Source organism: Epinephelus moara, chromosome 12 (assembly GCF_006386435.1).
Source record: "Epinephelus moara isolate mb chromosome 12, YSFRI_EMoa_1.0, whole genome shotgun sequence".
Taxonomy (NCBI): Eukaryota; Metazoa; Chordata; class Actinopteri; order Perciformes; family Serranidae; genus Epinephelus; species Epinephelus moara.
The window spans coordinates 37,566,075-37,579,010 of NC_065517.1; the positions used below are offsets into that span (position 1 = coordinate 37,566,075).

A 12,936-nucleotide genomic window follows, 5' to 3' on the forward strand; every position below is an offset into this window, starting at 1 on the left:
CTATTGTCCTGTAAACCTTCCCTTTCACTATTGCTGCTATTCTTTGCAGCCTGACACTCGTCTCCACCCACTCCATCCTGCCTGCACTCTCGTCTTCACCTCTTTTGTGCATTGTCCATTGGTCTGGATGGTTGACCCTAGGTATTTTAAGTCATCTACATCTACTCATTGCATCTTCACCTTTACACCTGCCTCCCTCTCATTTACACATGTATTGTGTCTTGCCTCTACTGAACTTCATTCCTCTTCTGTCCAGTGCAGACCTCCATCTCTCCAGGTTCATTTCCACCTGTTTTCTACTCTCACCACAGACTACAATAGTGCAAACATTATGGTCCACGGAGCCTCCTGCCTGACCTCATCTGTCAACCTGTCCCTCACCATTGCAAACAAGAAGGGGCTCGGAGCTGATCCCTGATGTAACCCCATCCCTACCCTGAAACTATTTGTCACTCCGACTGCACACCTCACCACTGTCTCACTGCCCTCATACATGTCCTGCACCACCCTCACATACTTTTCCATTCCTGACTTCCTCATACAATACCACAGCTCCTCTCTCGGCACCCTGTCATATGCTTTCTCTACATCTACAAAGACACAATGCACTTCCCTCTTACCTTCTCAGTTCTTCTCTACCAGCACTCTCAAAGCAAAAATTGCATCTGTGGTACTCTTTCTTCCAACAACAAATGATGATGGTTAAAGCCACAGTGTGTAGGAATTTCTCCCATCTAACGCTGAAATCATATATTGCATTCAAACAGATGGCGCACTCTAGCGCCTCACTGTTTCAAACACGTATTGCAACAACTGTAGCCGCTGTGTACCAAAAAGCTATGATAACACTGATGAAACCATGTCATCCGATACTACATGGAGTATTCATTCAGGCTCCTACACAGACACACGCGACGCGAGTTGACAAACCCCCTCCTCACCATGCTGGCTGTGTTTACAACGTAGGACTGTTGGGGCGGATGTAAATTGAAACAAACCAATCACGTCTTGTCCTTTGACAACTGACAAGTGGCTCAACCTCACACACCTCATCCCTCTCCTCGCATTACTGCGCCGCTAACAGCTGTTAGTGGCCAGCGGCACTACTGCCGCATAACAAAGTCCCACTCTTTGAGCATAATGCAGGATCATGTATTATGCAGCATCACGGGAGACGGAATCCTCGTCGCCAAGAAAGTGCAAAAGGGAATCAAAAAGGCAGCGTGACCGGCGAATTAAAAAAACAAGGGTCAGCATTGGGGTTGCCTTTCCCAGGTGGAGAGAGCTGCTGAAGGAGAAAGGTAATACAATCACAGGCCAGCGCTAACAGCGGCTAACAGCGGCTAACAGCTAACAGCGGCGCAGTGATGCGAGGAGAGGGATGAGGCTGTTAGCGACTGGCCGCTAACAGCGGCTAACAGCCAACAGCGGCGCTGGCCTGTGATTGCATTACCATTCTCCCTCAGCAGCTCTCTCTACCTGGGAAAGGCTACCCCGATGTGGGCCTTCGTTTTTTTAATTCGCCGGTCACGCTGCCTTTTCTATTCCCTTTTGCGCTTTCTTGGCGACAAGGATTCCGTCTCCCATGATGCTGCATATGCATGATCCTGCATTATGCTCAAAGAGTGGGACTTTGTTTCAAATTTGCCAGGGTAGTAGCGAAGCGCCTCTTGCTCCTCTCCTTCGGCTCCTCAGTCACGCAGTGCTGGCCTGGCTCTCAACGAAAACGCCGAAGGTGGTGCTGTATGTCCCTTGCTGGCGGGTGTATTCTCAAGATGGCGAAACGTAATGGAACCCCACAGTCGACTTACCCGCACAATGTACAAACAAATCCGAAATTCTCCTTTTACGAGAATAAGTCAGATTATTGGTGGAGGTAATAGTACACCAGTGATGACATATTTATAGACATCAATTTTTGCCAATAAACAACTGAAAATGTTACACAATGACCCTTTAATGAACAGATGACCTTTGTTTAGCGCATCTGCAGTGACAACACTTAGGAATCTTTTTCACATGCTGCTGCTGCTGGGTGCATGTGTAGCAGACAGCTCCCCCAAAGTGGAGGCTGCTGTTAGTTTCCGGAATGCTTGATCTGATAAGCAGCGGCATTTTCTATGAGCAGAGCATTCATTTTAAACGTCAGTATCGCAGCCCATCGCGTTCATTTAATTGTGGGAAGCTACATTCGTGATCATGACTAAAATTTGTTTAATTGTTCAGCCCTGGTTTGGGACATCCCTTTTTTTAATGTACCAGTTGTTCAAGGATCTGTACACATGCTACATTTTTTGCGCCCTCTGTTACGGTCTCCAGACCTTAGTACATTTATTTTCTGAGTGTAATGTGCTGTGCACGTCATTGTGGGGGTTATTCAGCCAGCACCTGTCAATCAGTTATGTGTGTGTCTAATTGTCTGCTTTTCTGGAGGGAATCCCCGGCGAACCACGCCTCCAGCCCGCCCTCCTCTGCTGCTGTTCAGTGTTCCCCCGCTTGCAGGTCAACGGCAATGGCGGCTGTGATTTAATCTGAGCAGTCCGCCTCACTCCGTTTGTGTTTTCGACTGCTGTTAGCTGTTGTGAGTATCTGGGGAATCTGAGGGCTTTAGGACTTCGCTTCGTAGCCTAGCCACATATCCTTTTGCACACACATGTAGATTGTTTCCTGTATAATTCACTAGATTTATGGGTGTTGGTTCGAGTGTTGTTTGTTTGACAGGTAAGTCATAGAGCAGACAGGCAGAGATGTTTTGGTTTTGTTTATCTGGGTGGCCTTCCACCACAATTAGTTAGCTGGGGTGTTTCTTTTTTGATGACAGGTCAGAGTATTGTTTTAATTGTTTTATGATTTGCCGTCACCCGCAGCCCTTCCCAGTGTTTGTTATACTATAAATGTAATTCTCCACTGAGGCTCCTCTCCTGAGGCCAATCGCAGCCGACAGAAATCTTTACCTTCTTCTGTAAATATCAGTCTGTGATAAATATGGAAAAGTTTACCATTATTTTGCAGGGCTGCCTGAGCTTTACATCTGTCCCATGGACAATAGGTCTACACACTTATAAACAGCGCCTGGAAGAAGATCAGCTCTGCACTCCAGAGTAGCACCCAGCAGCTGATCTCACGTTTTCCAGGTGGTTAAAGACCCGACGTGTGTACAGCCCCTAAGATAGGCTTAAATAAATATGAGCCTATATTTTAACTGCAAAAATAATGAAACAATAAATCTTTTATTTCTCAAGTAATGCCCTTCATTGGTCACACTAAGTCCTCCAACGCAATGACTTATATAAAAGCTAACTTGAACAAAAAAGTTTGAGGCTAAAAGTTAGGAATGTTGATTGGTATGGCAGTAGAAGGGCTATAAATGCCAACCCCATACATGCGTGCATGTAAGGCATGTGGGGATACCATAGAATCCGCCACTCCCATAAATGAGTTATTTATGATGCATAAATTAATGCATGATATTTCACAAATTATGTCGCTCAACATTAATAAATAACCAAGTCCATATGACTTTACGTGATTAGTTGACCCAATAGGTCATCAATTAATGAACGTTAATCATTTAACCCAGTTGCACAGGAATGCTCATTTCAGATTCAGCCTCTCTGAAATAAAACAGCAGGTCTACCTGTTCTCACGGACACATGAAGCTTTTTCTTTTAATCAAAGTGATCATCACATGTTGCTGTATGACCCAATGGTCTTTATGTCACATTTACAAGTTAGGAGACACGGATAAGAAATAACAGACTGAATTAAATCAGGAGTCATGCATAAGTTAAGCATTACTTAAGTGTATATTTTGTACCCTCATTATATATTAATGTTACCAGTCACTTTACTACACTAATTACCAGATTCTTCTTTGATTTATGGTGTCCAGAGGAAACTTCTTTTTTGAAGTGCCTGCATGGTGCATTTGCACTTTCAAATTGGTGAATGTGTTTCTCAGTTTGCTCATGTTTTATTCTGCCGCTGTAATAAATGCTAGGTGCTATTTTATATATGAATGCGTTAAATCAGTCACTGTGTTACACAGAAAATCAGGCCTTGAAAATGAAGTGGCTTTAATGTAAGAGAAGGGAATATTGTAACACTTTACAATAAGAGCACATTAATTAAGATTAGTTAATAAACACTGAGGTAACAGGTAACTAATGTGTCTAGTAATCACTTACTGGTGGTATACATGTTAACTACGGCAGTGGTTCCCAACTGGTCCAGCCATGGGTTCCAGATTGTTCCTTAGTCATTAGTCCAAGGTCCACAGAGTTTAATTTATTCAGTGTCATATGGATTTGGCCATGTCGTCAGGCTAGTTTGCTGTCTCTGTCAAGTATATGCCTGTTATTCACTCACTCTACAGCAGGAAACGGCACTTCAGGATAAAAGCTTGTGCTGGATATTCACTGTACTTCAAAATAAAGTGTTGTTGTTTTGTTTTGTTTTGTTTTTACAAATTTGACATGTTCGCAAGTCACTTGCTGTCCATTCAGAATGGATCTGCGACCCACTTTTGGACAGCAACCCACCAGTTGGGAATCACTGAACTAAGGTATTCATTTACACATTATGTAATAGTTTATAAAGATGCTTTTAACATCAGTTAATACAATAATAAGCCTTCAGTAACTGATAACAAATATCTGCTAACTTTTATTAAGGGTTTACCTGTTAATTAAGGTGGTAACTAATATAAGTAAATGATTGATGAAGCTGTTAATACACATGTCATGAGGTTAACAGCTAAGCTGTTTCATTTAAAGAAAAAGGTTTTTATAAATGTTTATTTAAGGGTAATGATTGTCCACTTATCTGTCCATCCTCCAACTAAAGTAAAGGTAAAGGTGGCAATAAATGGACACGCCATATGGTCCTCGTGGAGGTTTGTTTGTTCCTTTATCTTCATATAAAATGTTTAACTTCGCCTAACTTAAAATGTATTGTGCATGTTATAAAAGCATAAATTAACCATATATGGTTGATAATGAATGCTCTTTGTGACCCTTATTGTTGGGTTGAAAAAACGTTTCCCTCAAGTAACACTTCATAAGTGCATATTGACATTGAATAAGCTTTAATTAACCCCGATTAACCATTTATTAATGCTCTCTGTGGCCCTTGCAAATCTGAAACAGTCACACAGCAATTAAACGTTAGTGAAACATTTCTATTTGGAAATCAATTCATCCTGACAACCATCTGTTATTAAAATGCTTCATTTAAAATTGAAATATATGAAGATTTTATATTATTTTAGTATAATTTTATTTTATTTAGAACATTTTAAAATTTTAGCGCTCTTTGAAAGGAATAACAAAATTAAAAAGCCTGGCATTAACTTGGTCCAACAAGAACACCAAATATGAGTACCTGAATGTCTGAACTTGCAATACTGAAAGTGGACTAGAAAGGGATTGTTTACTTTTATGAAGTGTTACTAAAGGGACACGTGTTTTTAAACTTTAGAACAAAGGTCGAGAAGAGCATTAAGAGATGGTTCATTATGGTTAAGTAATACTTTTTCACTGTGATGCATTTATCAGGTGTGACTTAAGGGACATTTTTTTACACTTTACAATAAGGATCACAAATAGTATTAACACATGGTTCATTAGGGTTATGAAATGCTTTTTCAGCACTGATCCATTTGTTAGGTGTGACTTAAGGAATACAACTTCACAACTTTACAATAAGGGTCACAAACAGCATTAATAAATGGTTAATTATCATTAAGTAATGCTTTTCCAGCAAGGGATATACTATACGTTTCCAACTTTGCAGTAAGGGTCACAAAGAGCATCCACAATAGGCCATTTATAGTAAAGCAATGCTTCTATAATATGCAAAGTAATTCAAAGGTTAGGCTGTAGGTTAAGCAACGTTTACATAAAGGAACAAGCAAATTTTAACATGAAGACCATATGGTGTGTCTGCTTATCTCGCCCTTTACCAAAGATTAGTCAAAGGTTGGAGGATAGACAGTGGACAACCATTACCCTTGAATTAACATTTAAAAATAGTTGGGGTTTTTTTTTTTTACTAAAATGACTTCGCTGTGGACTTCATGACATACATGTTAATTAACAATTTTATCAAACATTTACTATTATTAGTTAGAAACTTAATTAACATGTAAATCCTTACTAAATGTTAACAAGTAATTTCCTAACAATTACTGAATACTGCTCAGTAGCGCATGAAGCCAAGAAAAGCTCATTTTCCAAGGTATAAAACTGCCAGGATATCTCGCACTGTGGGGCCCACACAGCAAGCGCACTAGAGACTTATGGCCACCAAGCATGGCTGAGTGCAGCCAAGTGACTAACTTCCATCAGCCGCGTGGCTGACTTCCAGGCATGCTCAGGAACAATTGAATCAAATCCAAGTTGTGAAACGGGTCAATTTATAGGGGTTGTGACACTCAAAAAATGTGTCCACTGAATTACAGACATCTCTTTCCCTATATAAGTCTATGGAAAAAACTCTTTATAGGCCCCATGGCATCATGTGATGGACCCAGACGTTGTAAGTCCACTTTTGACCTCTATGTAAAATTGGCTTCAAAGCCAGTCACTTGTTGTGGAGGCTTGGTCCAGATACTGCACTGCCCTCGTGGTTGAGCTCAGCTCCTTTCACTCTGTTACATCAGGTTACTAAAAAAAACATTTAAATAATCAATTACTGATGAGTGAATTGAGGCCAAATTGTCCAGGCTGGCTTCACGATGCATCTAAAAATCAATTATGCAGACATGCAACCTCACCACTGACTTTACTGACAATCACATCTCATGTGTCTAACTTTAATTTGTGTTTACTATTATTCTTTTTATGGAAATAAATTACTTATTTGCCTTCAGCTTGCGTCTCCCTCTCTTTTGTCATGACCTTAGAGCCAAGTCGTGACAAACATGGTGGCTGCTACAGACACATTCATGAAAGTAACACTTGCCTACATAGAATATATGTATATAATCTTAAGAAATTCTTGGAAAATATTCACGAGCCTTGAATATTGTCAGCTGCTGTAAAGCTACGCAAGACTGTGAAAATGCTACGTTCCATTTCCTGCACAGAATGGTATGGCACTGCCAACAGAGCTACGGCTTTTAACAATACAGAACAATGTGATAATAGTTCATCACAGCATCTAAGCTGTTACACAACATCCTCAACTACGAACAGCATTTTCATATTTCACAGAGACAGTATGTGAACTCTGATGTTTTCACTGCCCTTTTCACACATAAAGAGGTGCAAAGATGTCTGTGATAAATGTGGAGAGGGTGCAAGGTGGTGAAGATGCTGCACGCTATATTAACCAGGGTCAAGAGTTCAGTTATCACTGGAGTCAGTTCAGAAGACCTGAAAACTTCATCCAAACATGAATGAAATACATGTTTCTATACAACTTCCTGACTAATGTTCCTAATTCTGAATTCAGGGGTTGTAAAATCAATGTGAAGCACATACAGCCAACAGCTGGAGGAATAAAGCCCTGATAAAGCTCCCGATATAGTGGACTATGTAGTGAGTGATTTCGGACACAGCCCAAGTAAATGTTTGTGCCAAATTTGAAGAAATTCCTTGATGGTGTTATTAAGAATGGGATGGATGGACAGACGGATGGACAACCCGAAAGCCATCGCCAGCGCTGGACATAATAACGACCTGAGCTTCAGGTGAAAAGTTCTGATAATGAGCCACAATAGTTTAAATAACCAGCACCAATGAATTAGTCAGTGAGTATGTGTGTGTGACATGCGCATATACAGCAAGCAGCAACAGCGACCAACTGTCCAACACATCCACACCATGAGGAAGGAGACCAACAAATGTGTCAACAACTGCGAGGCTGTAAATGAGATGGACTCGAGCTTGGCAGGAAAACGGGGCTGTTGTCAGAGTATGCGACGGCAAGCAAACAACAGCCGTCTGCAAACAGATTGTTTCTAACTTAGCCAGCAGACAGGTGACAGGTTTGATGCTCTAAAACCAGCTGCTGTCGACCTGTCAAAGCTGAGCTGCAGGCGACACCATCAGCCGGCCTGAGTCGTGCTGAGGCGGGCCAGATCACACTGCTGCGGCTTTGATTTCTGCAATGTTCTAAAATGGTTTCGTCTTTTTAGGAATCTTTGGTCTGCACTGGGTTTTATAAACTAGAACTCGGTCATTTATGAAAAGCACATTGTAATCCACGTAATCCACATCAACCCCATGCACTAAGATGCACACACACACGAGAATACACACAAACACACACACATATTCATGGGCAGACAATAGCCTGGTTTGGACGATAAATCCCGCTGAGTAAGGTATTAATCCCATTTTATCTTATCTTCAATTCAATCTTCAACTAAAAGCATCACAGAAAAAAAAGCTTCCGTCCCTTCATCATTTTTCATAACTCAAGTTGCAAAAATTATGTCATGAGTACAGCCTAATTTAGGTTTAAGTATCTAGATATTTAATTTAAGAATTAATGTAAGAGATAAAAAGCTTTATCAGTTTTTTCACACTGAGTTGGCACCATATTGTGTAATTACCTTTTGCTTTTATCAATCCAGCCTAGATGTCTGGGTGAGCATGTGTTTGTGTGTGTGTGTGTGTGTGTGTGTGTGTGTGTGTGTGTGTGTGTGTGTGTGCTTTGTTGGAGGACGAGCAAAGTGTGGCATAAAGTGATTGTAATCAAAATCTCCATTAGCGCTGTGTATGTAAATGTGTGTGTGTAAGTGGAGTGTTTTAGAGGGCACAACATGTGAAGGAAGTGATTGTTAGCAATCAAAATCTGTATTAGCGCTGTGAGCATGTGTGCGTGTGTGTGTATGGTTGCGAAAGTGCACGTTGGTAAAGGGTTGTGTACGCAGCAGGTTGGAGGGGGTCTGTTGATCATATGTGCCACTGTGTACTGTCCAGTAAACTGGTGATGTAGCAGGTTAATGCCTGTACTGTATATGTGGTGACAGACGCTGCGTTACACGGGGAAGAATACGATGGCTGACAGAAGAGATCAGAAACAATATTCTCAGTCTTTCACAAATTCAGCACCGGTACAAACGGGACTAAACTTCAGAGCCTGTTAAAGGTGTTTTTCTTCCTGGAAGAAATTTTTGTGTCTGTGTTTACTCCTGACTGGACAAACATGGATGATAAATACATGTCCAAACTGTCACCTACTGTTGATTTTTGGGCAGGGATGTACCTGGTGATCATCGGTAAGTACACTGTTTACTTCTTTCTCTGCCATATTGTGTCGACATGTCTCCTTAGATTAAAATGTTTAGCTTATATTAATTTTTGGATCCTGATAAAGTGACATCTTCTCTTTCAAATGGCTGCAGGCATGAAGCTAAAACTTATAGATAACTTTAAGGAAATAAGCACTTTGTAAAGACTCTAAATTCTTGGTTTGCTTGCTTCTTTATTGGAGGTTGGAAGACACAGTCAGGATGTGTGATTTCAGTGTCAGCCTCCCTGTTTCAATCTTATGAGCTGCCCATGTGAGTAAACAACATCGTTAGCTTGATCTACTTCACTCGTGTCTGCAGCTATCGATTCTTTTAGTAATCAGGTATACTATCTGGGTTTTCATTAAATTACTTTAGCTTTATTTAAAGGCAATAGCAAGTAAGTAAGTAAGTAAATTTATTTATATAGCACTTCTCACAGAGAGGACTCACAAAGTGCTTCACAAGATAAAATACAAAAAATATAATAACAGAAACAATGCAAAATACACAAAAACAAATAAAAAGTAAAGTGCAGCGAAATACAGAGATGATACAATGGACAATTAATGGAACGCAAGCCTAAACAGATGTGTTTTTAACTGCTTTTTAAAAATGTCCAGAGGCTGCTCTCAGCTCATGAGGTAGTGCATTCCACCATTTCGGTGCAACAGAATTAAGGGCTCTATCACCTTTCGTCTTTAATCTTGTGTGAGGGACAGTAAGTAGGTGGCCCTCAGCGGACCGCAGTGACCTGACAGGACAGTGAAAGGACACCAGATCCGTCAAGTATGCAGGTGCTTGACCATGGAGGGCTCTGTAAGTGATGGTTAGAATCTTGTGCTAGATCCTGAAATTAACAGGGAGCCAGTGCAGGGATGCCAGGACTGGAGTGATGTGAGTGAACTTATGAGATCTGGACAGAAGCCTGGCGGCAGCGTTCTGGACCAGCTGGAGGCGGTCTAATGAAGTTTTATTTAGACAGGTGAAAAGAGAATTACAGTAATCCAGACGTGAGGAAATAAAAGCATGGATGATCATTTCTAGCTCGGAATAAGTTAACATGGATCTGAGTTTGGAAATGTTTTTGAGGTGGAAAAAGCAGGAGCGAGTGACAGTTTTGATGTGGTCATCGAAGAGCATGGCCTGATCAAATGTGACCCCAAGGTTTCTCAACTTGGGGCGCACATTTGCACTGAGGGACCCTAAGCAGCTGGCCACTTTAGATGCTGAGGCGTCAGGTGCAATAATTAAAATTTCAGTTTTAGCTGCGTTCAACTGAAGGGAGTTAGAAGACATCCAGTCCTTAATTACATTCATACAATCGTACAGTGAGTCAATTCCATCGGTCCTATCAGGGTTAGAAAAAAAATATAACTGGAGGTCATCTGCATACATATGGTATGAGATACCATAGTAATACTGTATATATAAAAAAGAAAACAATAGAGGTCTCTGAAATGGGCAACAACTTTGTTCTTGCTCAGCTGAATGTAGTGGAACCTTCTGCACGAAGCTGTCCAGTACAACTCTGCAACTTAACAGTACAATCATTTTTTTTTTAATTGATATTTATTCCTTGGCTTTCATAAATATCATACTTTAAGTTCCTATGACTGGCTAGTTTTGGCTTATTCATTGTGGTCAAGGGGTGCCTCACACCTGCTGACCCCTCTTACTGCAATCCAAATTGATATACCTGCTCCATTGTCTACTTAGTGTGTGTGTCTGACAGTGACAGGGGGTGCATGTATCAGTGAGTGGGTGAGTGAGTGAGCAAAGGGTGTGTTCATGTGTGTGTGACTAACATAATAACATGAATGAAGCTAAGGCTCTCGCAAGTGGCTGAGATATTGAGGAATTAGGCACAAACAGAAACCAGAAAAAATGCAAAATTTGGATTCTGTTATAATCATGTATACAGGGACATGAATAAGCAGGTTTGTCATGACATATAAATGCACTCAGTGAAAAATTAGTCATCATTTTTCACCGTACCAACTGGACTCTATTTCAGTCATATACTACAGTCATCCAAGATGGGCACCATTATATTGGTGATATTGAATTTAAGGAATGAGTTAGCTTAGATAACTTTATGTGCTTTAATACATTCATGCGTGTGTCTATGCGTGCTCTAAGGGAAGTTATGTCACTCACTTCCTGTCCTGCTGGTGTCGCTTTGCATCCCCTGAATGACGCATGACTCCATACATCTGCACTTAGTCATCTGTGCTGCCATCTCCCTTGGTGTTGTCAGGAAGAAAACCACAATCAGGTGATCCAGTGCCCAGGTAGGTGGTCCGCCACAGGCCATTGTGGGAAGATCTGGAAATAAAATAAGGATCAGCCGTCACTGGGTACATACTGCATGTTCATTAAGCAGCTAAATTTAATGTAAAAAATTCCATCCAGTTGAAGTAATTTTACCAAAGATATACTAAAACCTGCAGAAAAATATTTTTGATTTTAAAACTGAATCAAGTACCTTAAAACATACTGTATGTGTAATGTGAAACAGTGCTAAAATCACAGCTCTATAAAACTACTGAGCTTCCTTCAGTACACTGTTCTGCTTTTACAGTAAGTCAATAATGACCGAAATATCAAAACAACTCAAGACAAATTAATATCAGCACCAGAACAGGCAAGTGGATGTTTTGCCTACATGGGTATCCATAGCCCACCTCTCATTGTGTATGGCCACCTGTTGATGACCCCAGGTGACACAAGTTTGCCAAAATGAAGGAAGAAAAGTGAGCATCTGAAGAAATCCAATTAACTGAACTGATGAAAGACCTTGATTAAATTCAGCTGCTGTGGCCTCCCCAGTTGCTTAATTCACTTGCCACCTGCAAATTACAAAAATTATAATAATCACTGCAGGCAGCAGACATTTAATTTCACGTACAGTAATCATACCAGGACGTCATCAAGAGCAAATGATGCATTCTTACATACAGCTCTTCTTCACATACAGCTACATACAGTGTAATGTCTAGGTATGTTCAGGGTTGCAGTGCATGTATGAATAGGACTCAGAGGCACATACTGTGCAGCTGCTTCATTAGAAAGGTTTCAGCTATGGGCTTCTTTGTTCCAGCTCACGTACTGGCAAGTATAAATATCTACAAGTAAATATACAAGTTTAGAATTCTTCTTCTACAATGTCCACTATACTGTGAAAGGGCAAAACCTAGACAAAAAAGGTCAACCCTGTGTTCCCAGGGTCCTTTGTCTCCTGGATTTATATAGCACATAATAGAAACCTGAAAAACGATGTTCTCAAGCTCCGTATTCGCTAAAGTTAAGGCACTAAAGTCATGACTCTGAGAGTGATTAAATTGTACTGGCCCAGGTCTATATTAAAATAGAGTTGCTCTTTGTGTAAGAAAAAAAGGTCCAAATTAATTGCAGCCCAAGACAATTTAAAAAACGATTATAAGAATGAAATAATTGAAATATTAATGACTCACAAATTAAAAAACAACAACAAACAACAATAACAAAAAGGTTAATTTAGGGTTGGATAATAGGTCTATGGCCAGGTTTAATTTCTGTTTCTTAACAGATTAAGCTCAGGAAACACAACAGGAGAGTGTAAACAGAATTGATCAAATATCAGAAAACAACAACATAGTAATTAATGAATACTAAAAAAAACTGATTTATAATTTGCATGACTACTCTAGAAT

General features: G+C 40.4%; 1 protein-coding gene across 1 annotated transcript in view; it reads left to right on the forward strand.

Annotated features, from left to right (window-relative positions):
- The first annotated feature begins 9,156 nt into the window (after positions 1 to 9,156).
- Positions 9,157 to 12,936, forward strand: part of opn8a (opsin 8, group member a) — a 36,834-nt gene continuing 33,054 nt past the window's right edge. The window contains exon 1 of the mRNA XM_050058697.1: positions 9,157 to 9,229. Coding sequence (XP_049914654.1) covers positions 9,157 to 9,229 — 73 coding nt within the window. The remainder of the gene's footprint in view (positions 9,230 to 12,936) is intronic.